Source organism: Phyllobates terribilis, unplaced genomic scaffold (genome assembly GCF_046119375.1).
Source record: "Phyllobates terribilis strain yellow unplaced genomic scaffold, ASM4611937v1 Scaffold_14__1_contigs__length_39327217, whole genome shotgun sequence".
Taxonomy (NCBI): Eukaryota; Metazoa; Chordata; class Amphibia; order Anura; family Dendrobatidae; genus Phyllobates; species Phyllobates terribilis.
This window is the reverse complement of record NW_027362774.1, coordinates 31,877,347-31,896,849: the sequence shown is the minus strand read 5'-3', so window position 1 is coordinate 31,896,849 and position 19,503 is coordinate 31,877,347. Positions and strand designations below refer to the sequence as shown.

At 52.7% G+C, this 19,503-nt stretch overlaps 2 protein-coding genes across 2 annotated transcripts in view; both read right to left on the bottom strand.

The window, feature by feature from the left end:
- The window catches only part of SPMIP8 (sperm microtubule inner protein 8), a 110,095-nt gene that overhangs the window by 55,734 nt on the left and 34,858 nt on the right, over positions 1-19,503 (bottom strand). The window lies entirely within an intron of this gene.
- On the bottom strand, positions 1,312-17,547 carry LOC141175714 (uncharacterized). The gene is made up of 3 exons (XM_073659633.1): positions 17,536-17,547; positions 14,489-15,877; positions 1,312-1,365 (listed from the first exon to the last, which is right to left on the bottom strand). Exons 1-3 carry the CDS (start codon positions 17,545-17,547, stop codon positions 1,312-1,314), a joined length of 1,455 nt encoding a protein of 484 aa, XP_073515734.1.

Genomic DNA, 19,503 nt, shown 5'->3' with positions numbered 1-19,503 from the left:
CGTACGATACAGACACGTCCTCATCTAGAGGACTGTACACATATAACACACGTACGATACAGACACGTCCTCATCTAGAGGACTGTACACACAACACACGTACGATACAGACACGTCCTCATCTAGAGGACTGTACACACAACACACGTACGACACAGAGGCGTTCCCATTTAGAGGACTGTACACACACAACACACGTAAGATACAGGAGCGTCCTCATCTAGAGGACTGTACACACAGAACACACGTACGATACAGACGCGTCCTCATCTAGAGGACTGTACACACATAACACATGTACGATACAGACGCGTCCTCATCTAGAGGGCTGTACACACAGAACACACGTACGATACAGACGCGTCCTCATCTAGAGGACTGTACACACATAACACATGTACGATACAGACGAGTCCTCATCTAGAGGACTGTACACACATAACACACGTAAGATACAGACGCGTCCTCTTCTAGAGGACTGTAGACACAACACATGTACGATACAGACGCGTCCTCATCTAGAGGACTGTACACACACAAAGCACATACGATACAGATGCATCCTCATCTAGAGGATTGTACACACATAACACACGTAAGATACAGGCGCATGCTCTTCTAGAGGACTGTACACACATAACACACGTAAGATACAGGCGCGTCCTCATCTAGAGGACTGTACACATAACACACGTACGATACAGACGCGTCCTCATCTAGAGGACTGTACCCACATAACACACGTAGGATAGAGGCGCGTCCTCACCTAGAGGACTGTACACACATAACACAAGTCCGATACAGACGCATCCTCATCTAGAGGACTGTACACACATAACACACATACGATACAGATGCGTCCTCATCTAGAGCACTGTACACACATAACACACGTACGATACAGACGCGTTCTCATCTAGAGGACTGTACACCCACAACATACGTACGATACAGACGTGTCCTCATCTAGAGGACTGTACACACATAACACACATAGGATACAGACGCGTCCTCATCTAGAGGACTGTACACACATAACACACGTAGGATACAGACGTGTCCTCATCTAGAGGACTATACACACATAACACACGTACGATACAGACGTGTCCTCATCTAGAGGACTGTACACACACAACACACGTATGATACAGACGCGTTCTCATCTACAGGACTGTACACACACAACACACGTATGATACAGACGTGTCCTCATCTAGAGGACTGTACACACATAACACACAAAGGATACAGGCGCGCCTCATCTAGAGGACTGTACACACACAACACACGTACAATACAGACATATCCTCATCTAGAGGACTGTACACCCAGAACATACGTACGATAAAGACGCTTCCTCATCTAGAGGACAGTACACACATAACACACGCAGGATACAGACGCGTCCTCATCTAGAGCACTATACACACAGAACACACGTACGATACAGACGCGTCCTCATCTAGAGGACTGTACACACATAACACATGTACGATACAGACGCGTCCTCATCTAGATGACTGTACACACATAACACACGTAAGATACAGACGCGTCCTCTTCTAGAGGATTGTACACACATAACACATGTAGGATACAGGCGCGTCCTCTTCTAGAGGATTGTACACACATAACACATGTAGGATACAGACGCGTCCTCAACTAGAGGACTGTACACACATAACACACGTACGATACAGACACGTTCTCATCTAGAGGACTGTACACACATAACACATGTAGGATACAGACTCGTCCTAATCTAGAGGACTGTACACACACAACGCACATACGATACAGATGCATCCTCATCTAGAGGATTGTACACACACAACACACGTAAGATACAGGCGCGTCCTTATCTAGAGGACTGTACACACATCACACGTACGATACAGACGCGTCCTCATCTAGAGGACTGTACCCACATAACACACGTAGGATAGAGGCGCGTCCTCATCTAGAGGACTGTACACATATAACACACGTAGGATACAGACGCGTCTTCATCTAGAGGACTGTACACACACAACACAAGTACGATACAGAAGCGTCCTCATCTAGAAGACTGTACACACATAACACACGTAGGATACAGGCGCGTCCTCATCTAGAGGACTGTACACACAGAACAAACGTATGATACAGACGTGTCCTCATCTAGAGGACTGTAGACACATAACACACGTAGGATACAGGCGCGTCCTCATCTAGAGGACTGTACACACACCACACATGTACGATACAGACGCGTCCTCATCTAGAGGACTGTACACACACAACACACGTACGATACAGACGCGTCCTCATCTAGAGGACTGTACACACACAACACACGTATGATACAGACGCGTTTTCATCTAGAGGACTGTACACACACAACACACGTATGATACAGACGTGTCCTCATCTAGAGGACTGTACACACATAACACACGTACGATACAGATATGTCCTCATCTAGAGGACTGTACACACATAACACACGTACGATACAGACGCGTCCTCATTTAGAGGACAGTACACACACAACACACGTATGATACAGACATGTTCTCATCCAGAGGACTGTACACACATAACACCTGCGATACAGACATGTCCTCATTTAGAGGACTGTACACACAATACACGTAGGATAAGGGCGCGTCCTCATCTAGAGGACTGTACACACAACATACGTAGGATACAGGCGCGTCCTCATCTAGAGGACTGTACACACACAACACACGTAAGATACAGACGCGTCCTCAGCTAGAGGACTGTACACACACGTACGATACCGAAGCGTCCACATCTAGACAACTGTACACGCATGTCAGGAAAACTTGTCGGCCGGTGGGTGCCGCTCTCTGGCGCCCCCTTACCTTTCAGGTCAGTCAAGGTACTGCACCTAGAGTAAGTAGTGCCAGGAAGCTGCTACCAGCGTGGGAAAACACGGTGGTGTGTTGTCCCTTACACGTCACCAATCCGTGACGCCACAATACAGGCACAACTCTCTGGCGCCCCCTCGCCTCTCAGGTCAGTCAAGGTACTGCACCTAGAGCGAGTGGTCGCCGGAGAGGCCGTCCTGTAGCCCACTGGGTATTTGAGGCCCTCTGCAGTGAGGGCGGTATATATATATTTCCCTGGCTGCGCCAGAAATATATATCCACGCCTCCTAAAGTCACTGCCAGCCTTCCTCAAATCCCCCAGATGGTATGCTGCCACCAGTTCTGGTTTGATACAGCCTGGTATTAATGGACTTGTATCGGGTCAGGAACCAACCCGGTAGCGTTTATGGCTTCGGGGAGGAGAACGATTACAGAACAAAAGAAACAGAACTATTACATTTTATATTTAATCCAAAAGGGAGGCAGTGTTTAGGAAAAATATATACATAAGGATGTTACAAAGGGGGCATTAAAATACATAAACAGTTACATAAAATAAACAGGGTAAAGAGTGAAAATTACTTACACTACACGATCGCAGAGACGATTCAATATAGTGGGAGGGGGGTTCTCCAGATTGCTGTTATTGAACAGGACCCTTTGCATATAATTCTTATTCCCCCCAGCAATGAGTGCTTCTGTCTTCCCCCTAGATTACTTTATACCTAAGGAGAGATCTGGCCACACGCCCCTTGCGGTGACATCATGTGGGCCGGTCTTCAGCCTGTAGATTTTTATTAGAAATGCTGACTTTTGCGAGAACTCATCGCTCGTTAATCGCAGAAGCTCGCAAACTACGCCATAATTTCCCTCATGATTTCATCTTTATTTTGACATCACGCATCACATCGCTGCAGTCTGCTATTCCGGGGTTCTTGCACTACAGCTCCCTGATTGTGGTTACAGCCGTGGAAAAATACCTTCATATTCTGGGGCTGATTTGGTCACTACCCATTTGGGTCTCGTTATTGTCGGACCTATGGAACTCATATTATTTCATAACTAATATCGGAGTCAGTGAGTCTGCAATTTCCCCTTTGAAGCTCGGGGAAGACCCTTCACAGTTACACACAAATTAGGGAAGCCTGCATTTTAAGTACCTCCTGCGTCTTTCAGAGACAAGAGGCCTGCTTCCTAACAAAGTTTTCACACTTCTTCCCTGGCCGTGTGTGAATAACTATTTATCAGTCGTGCGTTAATTGGGGCTTTTGTGCTGAGCAGAAAGGGAATAAGGGAGGGGGGTGAACATCTGTGTCACGCAGGTGGAAGGACATTTTCCTGATTTTAATATTTTCTAATATTCCTGACATCTTCCCCTCTTTGAGGTGGCATAAGGGGTGATTTACTGATCGCCCCTTGAGCCCACGTCCTGGCCCACCCTTCCTGCTGATCTGACAAGCCGCAGATCCACTTGCCCACCAACCTGAGGGTCCAGCTTTCCGATCACCCTGATTGGTTTGGGATACATTTTCTCCACACCTCTGACAGGCTATGGGTACTGTAACATACCTGGCGGCGTCCTTGCATAGTGGTCCATCTCCCACTGTGCAAGAGCGCGCACTTGATCTCCAGTCCAGTCTGCTAGCCTGGCTTCCCTCCATGCTGTCTGTTTGCCTCTGCTTCTGCTGCTTAAGGGCGGCGCCCGATCACTTCCTGTTTCTTGTACCTGCTGCGGGCACACCCCTTGTGCGTCCTCAGCCTATTGCTGTCTGTCATCTGGTATTTAAACCAGCTGCTCCAATTAACCCATGCCTGAGCATTGTGTTCTGTCAGTTGGCTTCTGGTCACTGATATGCCAGGTGTGATGAAAGCCGGCCGGTGGGTGCAGCTCTCTGGCGCCCCCTTACCTCTCAGGTCAGTCAAGGTACTGCACCTAGAGAAAGTAGTGCCAGGTAGCTGCAACCAGCGCAGGGAACACGGTAGAGTGTTATCCCTTCAACGTCACTAAACCGTAACGTCACTACACAGCACAACTCGCTAGCGCCCTCTTAGCCTCAGGTCAGTCAAGGAACTGCACCTAGGATAAGCGGTCGCCAGGGAGACTGTCCTGTAACCTACTGGGTATCGGGGCCCTCTGTAGTGAGGGCGGTATATATATCTTCCTTGGCCGTGCCAGGAATATATATATCTGAACCTCCGACCGTCACTACCAGCCTTCCCCAATCCCCAGTTGGTATGCTGCCACCAGTCCCTATTTTAGATATACGCCCAGTCCGTGAATGGGCCTATATCGGGTCAGGAACCAACCCTGGGTAGCGTTTTTGGCTTGAGCCGAGCTCACACGGACGTGCGTTCGTTATGCAGAATAAAAGGCAGGCCCACAATTACTTGAGGTAATTGATTATAATAATACACTAGATACACGATATACAACTAAATATACACAGGTATAAGGTCAGGCTAAACTATACAACAATGGAATACAACACACAGAATCACCACAGCATATCAGTTACCGGTTTCTTGATTTTCTTGTGACGCAGGGAGAGGATTCTACGGTCGCAGGCACGGTTCTTTGTTACAGGCTGAGGCCTACCACCGCATGGTCAAACTGCTCCTCCCCTTGGTGGCCTCAGCTGGTGCTCAGATGTTCAGCACCCCACTCTTGGGTCAAGACTGACTTATCTCTTGTCTGTCCTGCTATCTTACCTGCCCCGTCCCGCCCACTGCTGGTGAGGTCAGCTGGCTCAGTCTCCACCCTCAGGTCTAACTTCGATCAGAAGCCCAAATTCTAAGGAACCCAATAACTCCTTCTGGGATGGTCTCATGATACCCCCAGGGGTTCCCATGGATTCGGGCCGCCGTAACCGACCTTTTGATATCAATTATGATACCATACGGTCCTCAAGAATGGCTCAGCGCTATATCTTGGCTTCCAGAGCACGTACAAACGTCTACCGCGGAGGCTTGTGTGCGCAATGGCTCCGGGACGCCGTGATATTTTTTATTGGCCCATCCCACGCAACATGCGTGTACTATTCATGTTTCTATATCTTATGCCTCCATGCTTGTGACAGACAAAGAAACTAGTCCTATGGGACAAATGGTCAGAGTTACAGATGGACGAAGCACCCCCCCTGCTAGCTGTGTTTCCTCTCGAAGTCTTTGAAGCTCCTAGCATTCAAGTGTTAAGTAGGCCCCGGGGCTTCTTATCTCACAGGAGCCTGGATGGGGGAAACTATCTAGTTGACGTTTTAACAGAAGGTCCCAAGGGTGGGGGCTGCTGAAGTGTGGCCATCCCTGGATATGATTTATCATTACCAAGATGGCGGCTACGGGTTCATCACACCTCCCCCTATACGAGGGCGCGAGGGGGTAGCACATTCCTGTGTCCCCCCGTGCGTCCTTCTGCACCCTCCCCTTGCCGGGATAACCCGTCAGCGTTACCGTGGTCACGGCCTCTTCTGTGGCGAATGGAGAAGTGGTACTGCTGGAGAGCGAGGCTCCAGCGTAGCAACCTGCCATTCGACCCAGAGACCGTGTGTAACCAGCTGAGGGGGTTGTGGTCTGTCTCCACGGTGAAATGGCTCCCGTACAAGTAGGGCTGCAGACGCTGCAGGGCCCATACAATTGCCAGGCATTCTTTTTCCACCGTGGAGTAAGCCACCTCCCGGGGCAGTAGCTTCCTGCTCAGGTACAAGACATGATGTTCCTGGCCTGTCGTGTTGACCTGACTTAGCACAGCACCGAGGCCAAAGTCACTGGCGTCGGTCTGTACCACAAACGGCCGGTCGAAGTCGGCAGCTTGCAGTACAGGGGAGCTACTTAGGGCGGCCTTGAGTGCCCCGAAAGCTGTCTCGCAGGCGACTGTCCAGTCGACTGCGACGGGCAGCTTCTTCTTGGTGAGGTCCGTCAGGGGCTTGGCCAGGGTGCTATAGTGTGGGACGAACCTCCTATAGTACCCGACGGTCCCCAAGAAGGACATCACCTGCTTTTTGGTCCTAGGAGTGGGCCAGGATGCGATGGCATCCACTTTCCCAGGTTCTGGCTTCAGAACCCCCCCGCCTACCCGGTGACCCAGGTAGAGGACCTCACTCATGCCCAGCTGGCACTTTTCCGGCTTGATGGTCAAGCCTGCCCGGTGGATCCGACCGAGCACCTGCCGCAGGTGCTCTAGGTGATCCTCCCAAGTGGGACTGAAGACTGCAATATCGTCCAAGTACGCAGCCGCGTACCCTTCAAGTCCCTCAAGCAGCATATTGACCATCCGCTGAAAAGTGGCAGGGGCATTCTTCATGCCGAATGGCATCACTGTGGACTCGTACAGTCCAAAAGGGGTGATAAAGGCAGAGCGTTCCCTTGCCGCGGGGGTCAGAGGAATCTGCCAGTACCCCCGGCTCAGATCCATGATGGTCAGGTACTTAGCCCCGGCCATCCGATCGAGCAGGTCATCGATGCGTGGTATGGGGAACGCATCGGTGGCCGTTACAGCGTTGAGCCCCCGGCAGTCCATGCAGAACCGTGTAATTCGGTCCTTTTTTGGAACGAGGACTACAGGCGAGGCCCACGTGCTGCTGGATGCCTGGATCACCCCCAGCTTCAGCATCTCGTCTATCTCTTGGCGCATGTTTCCCTGCACCTCGAAAGAGACCCGATATGCTGAACGCCGGATCGGCGGGTGATCGCCAGTGTCCACGTCGTGGACAGCCATCTCAGTCCTTCCGGGCAGGCTGCTGAACAGCCACCGGAAGGGGTGCAGGGTGGTCCCCAACTGCGACCGTTGGTCCTCCGTGAGCTGGTGGCCAACCCCCACATCCTCGATGGACCCACCCGCCTTGGCTTGGGTGAGCAGATCCAGGAGGGTTTCTACCTCTCCTTCCTCAGGAAGGTTGCACACTGGGTGGGCAGTCGCTTCCCGCTCATGATGAGCCTTCATCATGTTCACGTGGAAGGCCTTCCTCCTTCCACGGGCGTGATCCAGGGTGACCAGATAGGTGACGGCGTTGAGTTTCTGGTGCACGAAGTAGGGACCTTCCCAGGCTGCCTGAAGCTTGTTCTGTGGTACGGGGACCAGTACCCACACCTTTTGACCCACCTGGTAGGTCCTCTCACAAGCATTCTGGTCGTACCACCGCTTCTGGTCGGCCTGGGCCTGGGCCATATTGTCCTGCACCAGCTTTGCCAAGGCCATCATCCTGTCCCGGTGGCGCACGACATACTCGATGACCGACACCTCGGGGGTGGCCAAATCCCCTTCCCATGCTTCCTTCACCAGAGCCAGGGGGCCCCGTACCCGTCGCCCGTACAGGAGCTCAAAGGGGGAGAACCCCGTTGAGGCCTGCGGAACCTCCCGGTAAGCAAATAGGAGGTGTGGGAGGTAACGCTCCCAGTCTCTCCCGTGGGAGTCGACCAACATCTTAAGCATCTGCTTTAAGGTGCCATTGAACTGCTCACACAGGCCATTAGTCTGTGGGTGATACGGGCTGGCCACCAGATGTTGCACCTGCATTCGCTTACAGAGGGACTCCATCAGCCGCGACATGAACTGGGTCCCTCGGTCGGTGAGCATTTCCTGGGGGAAACCCACTCTGGAGAAGATCTCCAGTAAGGCGGTAGCCACCTTGTCGGCCCGAATGGACGACAAAGCTACCGCTTCCGGGTACCGGGTGGCATAGTCCACTACCGTGAGTATGAAGCATTCCCCGGAGTGGCTGGGAGTGGACAGAGGTCCAATAAGATCCACAGCGACCCTCGAGAAAGGCTCTTCGATGATTGGCAGAGTTACCAGTGGGGATTTGGGGCGCGGCCCCGCCTTCCCCACCCTCTGACAGGTGTCACACGAACGGCAGTAGGCACCCACCGCGGCTCCCATCCCAGGCCAGTAGAAATGCTGAGCTATCCTGGCCTTGGTTTTAGCGATCCCTAGGTGTCCGGCCATCGGAATCTCGTGTGCGATCCGCAACAATTCCGCCCTGAACGGATAGGGTACCACTAACTGTCGGTCCCTGGGCCACGCCTCCGGTGAACCCTGCTGGACCGTTACCCGGTACAGCCGTCCCTGGTCCCAGACCACCCACTCGCAGTCTGACTCCATGGGAGGCTGTGCCGCCTGTTCCTTGAGAGCTTTCAGGCTGTCGTCTGCTTCCAACGCAGCCTGAAATTCCTGACTTGATGTGGCCAGAATCGACGAAACTGCCACATCCTCCGTCAGCCCCTCCGGGCATGTCACCTGGCCGCTGTCTGACCCGGCAGACACTTGGTCAGAAGTGGGGAAGCCGTCGGACCTCTGCAAGGCTCCTTGGGCTCCGGCGCTCCCACTCCTGGTGACAGCGGCTATGACCGCTGTGACCGTGGGTAGTGCCCGCTTCCCCTCTGTTTCTGACCAAGCCGCCCGATCAGGCAGGCTTCCTAGGCCTTTGGACATCTCGGATGTGGGGAACTCCTTCCCTGGGGTCTTACCTGGCGGCTCCTCTCTTGGGACACCCCCACCCCCCATGGCCTGTTCCTCCCCCTGCAGTGGGCCTATACTCAGCAGCCTGGATACCCCTGGGAGCCCTACACTGCCGGTAGCTGCCCCCCTCTCCATCCCTGAGCTTCCCTCTACAGAATCCTGCCCGCCCCCTCCCTCACCGGAGGACAAGAGGTCACGGCACGCCGGCTGAGCACCTCTGCGGGCGTCCCCACACTCCCCACCTGCTCTCACTAACCTTGTTTGTGTTGTGTCTGTGCAGGTGTTACCCTCAGGTTTCACTCCCTCCTCCTCAGCAGGACGCACACTACATACAACATGGTTGGCATTAGCAGTAGACAAATCAATACACTCTTGGGGGGCCGAACTTGGGGGTTCAGAGGGTACATACTGCGATACTAGACGCCCCAAGTCGGTCCCTAATAAAACATTTGCGGGAATATTTGGCGTTACTCCCACCTCCTGCATCCCCCTCCCGGCACCCCAGTCCAAATACACCATGGCAACGGGAAGTGCCGGCTCCACGCCTCCAACCCCGGAGACGGAAAGAGTCTTTCCTGGTACCAAGTCCTGGGGGGACACCACCTCAGGCCGTACCAGTGTTCGTTCAGCGCCAGTGTCCCGCAGTCCCATGACCGCAGAACGGCCTATGGTGACGGGTTGGATGTTGTCCAGGGACCTACCACCACCCCCTCTCACACACAAAACATTGGGCGCTCTCTGGGACTGGGATGGGGTCTTTTGGCGCTGGGGACACTCAGCCCTAAAGTGTCCTGGTTTGTTGCATAGATGACAACGTCTTACGTCTGGTCCTTGCCTGGAGAGGGCAACAGGGGGATACACCCCTTGTGTTCTAGGGGCCGGGGAAACAGGGGCATGATTGGGCTTACCCCCTCTCCAGGTGCTGCTGGCAGACTACTTCAGCTCAGGAGCCCTGTTATTGGCATACTCGTCTGCCAGGGCGGCTGTAGCAGAAGCCCCTGTTGGTTTTCGGTCACGGAGGAACTGTCGGAGGTCCTCTGGGCAGTTCCACAAGAACTGCTCCGTGAAGAACAGTTCCTGGACCTCCTGGCGGGTAGTAAGCGCTAGACCCGAGGTCCAGTGCTCTGCGGCTCTCAACAGCGCCCGCATATGATCGGTCCAGGTGTCCTTGGGGCCACGCAGCAGGCTCCGGAACTTCTGGCGGTACGACTCGGGAGTGAGGTTGTACTGCCGGATCAGGGCCCGCTTGATGCAGTCGTAGTCCTGTACCTCCCCGGCAGGTAAGTCCCCCAAGGCATCCAGGGACTTACCCCTCAAACGGGGGGTCAGGTATCTGGCCCACTGATCCCGGGCCAGATGGTGCTGAAGACAGGTCCTTTCAAATGCCACCAGAAAGGAGTCCAGGTCCCCATCCTTCTCCAGTAGAGGGAAGTCCTCAGCTCGGACTTTGGACGACTTGGTCTCCTGATGGGTTGGTTGCTCTAGCGGAAGCCCCCGCTGGGCCAGGTCCAGTTGGTGCTGGCGCTCCGCAGCTCGCTCTGCACGCTCCTCCTCCGCTGCCTTCTCTGATGCTGCCAGGAGGGTTTTGTAGACGGCATCGCCATGAGACTGGAGACTTGCCATAGCCGCTTGTAGAAGGGCTTGTGATCTGGACAGGCTGTGCTGGGTAGGTGGTGGGCAGCCCACTGCGGGACCGTATACTGGGGACTGGCTCCCTGAGGTGCCCGGGCTGGACTCCTCCTCGCCATGCGTAACATTGTCCTCCCCTCCTGACACACGGACCGTAGCATTAGCCTCCTGCAGGGTCTTGCTCCTGGTGCCGTCTGCCATCTTGGTAACCGACACCGCTGCAACCCTGAGTTTGCACGCACCTTGTTATACTTTTAGCCTGACCGTCTAACGTTGGGCTGACCTTAAGACTCCAGCAGTGGAAGTTACCACTGGCAGTCTTTAGTGCCTGGGAGTAGGGGTCCCACAACACTATTATTCTGCAATCCCACCGCTCTGCCACCAATGTGATGAAAGCCGGCCGGTGGGTGCAGCTCTCTGGCGCCCCTTACCTCTCAGGTCAGTCAAGGTACTGCACCTAGAGAAAGTAGTGCCAGGTAGCTGCAACCAGCGCAGGGAACACGGTAGAGTGTTATCCCTTCAACGTCACTAAACCGTAACATCACTACACAGCACAACTCGCTAGCGACCTCTTAGCCTCAGGTCAGTCAAGGAACTGCACCTAGGATAAGCGGTCGCCAGGGAGACTGTCCTGTAACCTACTGGGTATCGGGGCCCTCTGTAGTGAGGGCGGTATATATATCTTCCTTGGCCGCGCCAGGAATATATATATCTGAACCTCCGACCGTCACTACCAGCCTTCCCCAATCCCCAGTTGGTATGCTGCCACCAGTCCCTATTTTAGATATACGCCCAGTCCGTGAATGGGCCTATATCGGGTCAGGAACCAACCCTGGGTAGCGTTTTTGGCTTGAGCCGAGCTCACACGGACGTGCATTCGTTATGCAGAATAAAAGGCAGGCCCACAATTACTTGAGGTAATTGATTATAATAATACACTAGATACACGATATACAACTAAATATGCACAGGTATAAGGTCAGGTTAAACTATACAACAATGGAATACAACACACAGAATCACCCAAGCATATCAGTTACCGGTTTCTTGATTTTCTTGTGACGCAGGGAGAGGATTCTACGGTCGCAGGCACGGTTCTTTGTTACAGGCTGAGGCCTACCACCGCATGGTCAAACTGCTCCTCCCCTTGGTGGCCTCAGCTGGTGCTCAGATGTTCAGCACCCCACTCTTGGGTCAAGACTGACTTATCTCTTGTCTGTCCTGCTATCTTACCTGCCCCGTCCCGCCCACTGCTGGTGAGGTCAGCTGGCTCAGTCTCCACCCTCAGGTCTAACTTCGATCAGAAGCCCAAATTCTAAGGAACCCAATAACTCCTTCTGGGATGGTCTCATGATACCCCCAGGGGTTCCCATGGATTCGGGCCGCCGTAACCGACCTTTTGATATCAATTATGATACCATACGGTCCTCAGGAATGGCTCAGCGCTATATCTTGGCTTCCAGAGCACGTACAAACGTCTACCGCGGAGGCTTGTGTGCGCAATGGCTCCGGGACGCCGTGATATTTTTTATTGGCCCATCCCACGCAACATGCGTGTACTATTCATGTTTCTATATCTTATGCCTCCATGCTTGTGACAGACAAAGAAACTAGTTCTATGGGACAAATGGTCAGAGTTACAGATGGACGAAGCACCCCGCCTGCTAGCTGTGTTTCCTCTCGAAGTCTTTGAAGCTCCTAGCATTCAAGTGTTAAGTAGGCCCTGGGGCTTCTTATCTCACAGGAGCCTGGATGGGGGAAACTATCTAGTTGACGTTTTAACAGAAGGTCCCAAGGGTGGGGGCTGCTGAAGTGTGGCCATCCCTGGATATGATTTATCATTACCAAGATGGCGGCTACGGGTTCATCACACCAGGTCCCGTTTATGTTTCCTGCCTTCGGTATCAGTTCCCGTGTCTGAACTGTGTCCTGTCTGTATTATCTTCTAGCCTGTTGTCTTCTGCCTATCCTGGAGGCTGTATTTCCAGGCCTGTGTGAACACGCTCCTGTCTGTTCGTTCCGCCTTCTGGGGGCCGCATACCTAGACCCGCTCCTGTATCTTGCTGTTGTGTCTGTTCTTGTCTGAATACTCTCCTAGCCTGTTTTGTTTTTCTCTATGTCCGTGCCTTCCCTTTTTCTGCAGAGTCTGAACTCATACCTAACTCCTGCTCGTTGTCACTGTACTTCCGTTTGTGAGTTTGTGGTCCACTCGCTACTTCTCTGCAAGTACCCTGTGGGTATCTGGTTCTGCCTTTCCCTTCCTGTCTGTTCCGTGTGAACTTAGCCCTGTCCCCTCCGCTCTGCCTTGCTTGCCGCTTCGGCGGTTCTCGCTTTGCTCGGCCCTGTCCACCGCGTCTGCGGTTCTCGCTTTGCTCGGCCCTGTCCACCGCGTCTGCGGTTCTCGCTTTGCTCGGCCCTGTCCACCGCGTCTGCGGTTCTCGCTTTGCTCGGCCCTGTCTACCGCGTCTGCGGTTCTCGCTTTGCTCGGCCCTGTCCACCGCGTCTGCGGTTCTCGCTTTGCTCGGCCCTGTCCACCGCGTCTGCGGTTCTCGCTTTGCTCGGCCCTGTCCACCGCGTCTGCGGTTTCGCTTTGCTCGGCCCTGTCCACCGCGTCTGCGGTTTCGCTTTGCTCGGCCCTGTCCACCGCGTCTGCGGTTTCTCTTTGCTCGGCCCTGTCCACCGCGTCTGCGGTTCTGCTTTGCTCGGCCCTGTCCACCGCGTCTGCGGTTCTGCTCTGCTCGGCCTTGTCCACCGCATCTGCGGTTCTGCTCTGCTCGGCCTTGACTACCGCACCTGCGGTTTCGCTTTACTCTGTTTACCGCATCTCCCAGTCTGTACGGGACCCTACCCAGCCTGCACTCTAGTCTGCCTGTTCCTGTATTCCCCGGTGTGGGTCAACAGCCGTGTCCGGAGTCTGACCTGGAGTAGACCCTGGTCCCTCTGCTCGGTTCCTCCCTGGTGCACTGGCGTCGTATGCCGTCGTGCGACCTTGGTCGGATCGGGCAGATACTTAGTTACGCCCCTCCAGACACTCTCCGGTTCATGGCACAGTGGAACCACTAAACACGCACACGCCAGTCAGTCCGGGCGTGTGCATTACAGGTACCTTCCTCCCATACCCCTGACAGACAGGGGGACACACTTTCCTGTTACCTCGCCTGGTTATGTGGCCTACCTTTTTACCTGTCATCATCTTTACCTTGAGAGCTGTGCTCTCTAGGGGGGAGCTATGACCGGCCATGTCACAGTCCGTCGTGACACTGGTCGTCGGCACGGGACCACTTTCCCTATGATCCCGGTGTATCTCCCCATCCTTCCACATCACCTCTGGAGCCGGGCTAGTCATGGGGCAGCTACCACTGACCATGTCACCATCTGGTGTGACATTGGTCACCTGCACGGGACGACCTGCTTCCTGGTGTCCGTGCCTGCTCCCCTTGCCCCTAGCACTTATGCTGGCTCGCTTTAGGGGATCCTCAGCAGCATCACCCCGCTGGTTGAGGTGGCTGAGTTCCCCTTTATCACAACACACATTTTCATTAGACATCACATTCACATTTTTGACAGCGGCATTAAATGACATATTAGATCTGGGAGGGTTGTCCGGGATGTATCGGGCAACCAACCGTCCCAGATCAGTTCCCAATAACACATTAGTGGGGAGATTCTCCGACACCCCCACTTCCCTTAACCCCTTCCCCGCACCCCAGTCCAGGAAAACTCGGGCCATCGGTATGGGACAGCGAACACCCCCAAACCCGGTGACAGTCAGGGTCTTCCCAGGAAGGAGTTCCTCTGGTAACACAAACTCAGGGCGGATCAGGGTGCGTTCTGCGCCAGTGTCCTTAAGGCCGACAGTGACTGTGTTTCCCACAGTATCTGGTTGTAAGTTCTCCCGGGCCCAGCTAACCGCCCCACCCACAAAAAGAATGGCTGCAGTAGGCCCTGGGGCCTCAGGTGTGGGGTTAATCTTCTGCCTCTCCGGGCAGACAAGGCTGATGTGACCCGTTTGGTCACAAGTATAGCACTTACGGGAGTTAAATGCAGTCCAGGCGCTGGAAGATGGGGCAGGTCCTGCTGAGGGCCGGCTGGCTGGAACACTGGGGGTGGTCGTCGGCTTACCCCCTTTACAGTTGGCGGCGGCTGACTTCCACACCTCTGGTGTGAGGTTGGCCTCATATGTATCCGCAATCTGGGCTGCTTTGGCGGCTTCCTTCGGCTCCCGGTCAAGTACAAATTGTCTCACTTCCACTGGGCAAAGATGAAAAAACTGGTCCTTCACCATCAGATCCTTCAGGTCCTCGAAGGTGGTGACTGACAGTCCTTGGACCCACTGCTCAAAGTTGGTTCTGAGCCCGTCTACCACATCGCTGTAGGTGTCATGTGGTCCACGTTGGAGGGCTCTGAACTTTTTCCGGTAAACCTCCGGAGTCAGCTGGTACTTTTTTATCAGGGCCTGCTTGACGGCCTCATAGTCTCCATCTTGTTCTCGAGGGAGGGAAGCAAACACCTCCAAGGCTTTTCCTCGGAGCCCTGGAGTTAAATATCTTGCCCACTGGTCAGTGGGCAGCTGATACTGCCTGCAGGCCTTTTCAAAGCCTCGCAGAAATGTGTCCAAGTCCCCATCCTTTTCCATCACAGGGAAGTGCTGAGGACGCGATTTAATGCAGCTGGCACTGTTGGACTCACGGGTCTGCGTAGAGGATGACTCCTTCTGAATCCGGGCTAGCTCCAGCTGGTGTTGTCGGTCAGCTTGTTGCTCAGCAGCCTCTCGGTCAGCTTGTCGCTCCTCTCGGTCAGCTTGGGCTTGTCGCTCAGCAGCCTCTCGCTCCTGGAATTTCAGGATCAGCTGCAGTCGTCTGTCACGATCGTCTGCAGCGAGCTGCTCCAAGGCCATCTGCAGGTGGGGGTCCACACTACCCTGGTTGCGGGTATGGCTGGCAATCACAGGTGGGACCCCTGCAGCAGCGCCATCCGGGCCTTGGCTGGCCACCCCATCATCAGGGCTCTGCTGTCGGACTTGCTCTGCATCACCTTGCAATAGTTCCGCAATCATTTGGGCCTTGTTTTTGCCCCTGGGGTCAATCTGCCTCAGCTCACAGAGGGCGATGAGAGTGGGCTTCATCTGCTGTTGATACCAGGGCTCTCCACGTGTAGCCATTCTTGCCAAATAAAAGATAGGATAGAAAAACAAGAGAAGGGAGGGGATGCAACTGCTACACGTATAGTAATGTCCCAGATAAAAAATATTACAACACTGAGTCTGATTTATTAAAACTCTGCACAGAATTCTCGCAAGAACCGTGCAAGTTTTCAGTGACAGGAATGATTGCTCAATCCCGCCACTGATGTTCTGTAATATCCCACCGCTGCCACCAATTTGTCAGGAAAACTTGTCGGCCGGTGGGTGAGGCTCTCTGGCGCCCCCTTACCTCTCAGGTCAGTCAAGGTACTGCACCTAGAGTAAGTAGTGCCAGGAAGCTGCTACCAGCGGGGGAAAACACGGTGGTGTGTTGTCCCTTACACGTCACCAATCCGTGATGCCACAATACAGGCACAACTCTCTGGCGCCCCCTCGCCTCTCAGGTCAGTCAAGGTACTGCACCTAGAGCGAGTGGTCGCCGGAGAGGCCGTCCTGTAGCCCACTGGGTATTTGAGGCCCTCTGCAGTGAGGGCGGTATATATATATTTCCCTGGCTGCGCCAGAAATATATATCCACAACTCCTAACGTCACTGCCAGCCTTCCTCAAATCCCCCAGATGGTATGCTGCCACCAGTTCTGGTTTGATACAGCCCGGTATTAATGGACTTGTATCGGGTCAGGAACCAACCCGGTAGCGTTTATGGCTTCGGCAAGGAGAACGATTACAGAACAAAAGAAACAGAACTATTAAATTTTATATTTAATCCAAAAGGGAGGCAGTTTTTAGGAAAAATATATACATAAGGATGTTACAAAGGGGGCATTAAAATACATAAACAGTTACATAAAATAAACAGGGTAAAGAGTGAAAATTACTTACACCACACGATCGCGGAGACGATTCAATATAGTGGGAGGGGGGGTTCTCCAGATTGCTGTTATTGAACAGGACCCTTTGCATATAATTCTTATTCCCCCCAGCAATGAGTGCTTCTGTCTTCCCCCTAGATTACTTTATACCTAAGGAGAGATCTGGCCACACGCCCCTTGCGGTGACATCTTGTGGGCCGGTCTTCAGCCTGTAGATTTTTATTAGAAATGCTGACTTTTACGATAACTCATCGCTCGTTAATCGCAGAAGCTCGCAAACTACGCCATATTTTCCCTCATGATTTTATCATCACGCATCACATCGCTGCAGTCTGCTATTCCGGGGTTCTTGCACTACAGCTCCCTGATTGTGGTTACAGCCGTGGAAAAATACCTGGGGCTGATTTGGTCACTACCCATTTGGGTCTCGTTATTGTCGGACCTATGGAACTCATATTATTTCATAACTAATATCGGAGTCAGTGAGTCTGCAAATTCCCCTTTGAAGCTCGGGGAAGACCCTTCACAGTTACACATAAATTAGGGAAGCCTGCATTTTAAGTACCTCCTGCGTCATTCAGGGACAAGAGGCCTGCTTCCTAACGAAGTTTTCACACTTCTTCGCTGGCCGTGTGTGAATAACTATTTATCAGTCGTGCGTTAATTGGGGCTTTTGTGCTGAGCAGAAAGGGAATAAGGAAGGGGGGTGAACATCTGTGTCACGCAGGTGGAAGGACATTTTCCTGATATTAATATTTTCTAATATTCCTGACAACGCAGAACACACGTACGATACAGACGTGTTCTCATCTAGAGGACTGTACACACATAACACACGTAAGATACAGACGCGTCCTCATCTAGAGGACTGTACACACATAACACACGTACGATACAGACGCGTCCTCATCTAGAGGACTGTACACACACAACACACTTAAGATACAGGCGCGTCCTCATCTAGAGGACTATACACACACAATACAAGTACGATACAGAAGCGTCCTCATCTAGAGGACTGTACACACATAACACTCGTAGGATACAGGCGCGTCCTCATCTAGAGGACTGTACACCCAAAACATACGTACGATACAGACGTGTCCTCATCTAGAGGACTGTAGACACATAACACACGTAAGATACAGGCGGGTCCTCATCTAGAGGACTATACACACACAATACAAGTACGATACAGAAGCGTCCTCATCTAGACAACTGTACACACATAACACTCGTAGGATACAGGCGCGTCCTCATCTAGAGGACTGTACACACACAACATACGTACGATACAGACGTGTCCTCATCTAGAGGACTGTACACACATAACACACGTAGGATACAGGCGCGTTCTCATCTAGAGGACTGTACACACACAACACACGTATGATACTGACGCGTCCTCATCTAGAGCACTGTACACACACAGCACACGTAGGATACAGATATGTCCTCATCTAGAGGACTGTACACACACAACACACGTACAATACAGACGTGTCCTCATCTAGAGGACTGTGCACACAACACACGTAGGATACAGAAGCGTCCTCATCTACAGGACTGTACACAAATAACACACCTACTATACAGACGCGTTCTCATCTAGAGGACTGTACACACAGAACACTCGTACGATACAGACGCGTCCTCATCTAGAGGACTGTACACACATAACACACGTACGATACAGATGCGTCCTCATCTAGAGGACTGTACACACATAACACACGTAGGATACAGACGCGTCCTCATCTAGAGGACTGTACACACACAACACACGTATGATACAGACGTGTCCTCATCTAGAGGACTGTGCACACAACACACGTACGATACAGATGCGTCCTCATCTAGAGGACTGTACACACATAACACACGTATGATACAGAAGCGTCCTCATCTAGAAGACTGTACACACACAACACACGTACGATACAGATGCGTCCTCATCTAGAGGACTATACACACATAACACACGTAGGATACAGACACGTCCTCATCTAGAGGACTGTACACACAAAACACACGAACGATACAGACCCGTCCTCATCTAGAGGATTGTACACACATAACACACGTAGGATACAGACCCGTCCTCATCTAGAGGACTGTACACACATAACACACGTAGGATACAGGCGCGTCCTCATCTAGAGGACTGCACACACGTAACACACGTACGATACAGACGCGTCCTCATCTAGAGGACTGTACACACGTAACACACGTACGATACAGACGCGTTATCATTTAGAGGACTGTACACACATAACACACGTATGATACAGACACGTTCTCATCTAGAGGACTGTACACACACAACACACGTAAGATACAGGTGCGTCCTCATCTAGAGGACTATACACACACAATACAAGTACGATACAGAAGCGTCCTCATCTAGACAACTGTACACACATAACACTCGTAGGATACAGGAGCGTCCTCATCTAGAGGACTTTACACCCACAACATACGTACGATACAGACGTGTCCTCATCTAGAGGACTGTACACACATAACACAC

Excerpts from the sequence above, each read along its gene's own strand:
- LOC141175714 (XM_073659633.1), bottom strand. Across the intron at positions 1,366-14,488 it reads ATGTGATGTCTAATGAAAAT|ATGAGGAAGCGTCTTTATCG; the intron begins GTGTGTTGTGAT and ends ACTGTCCTCTAG.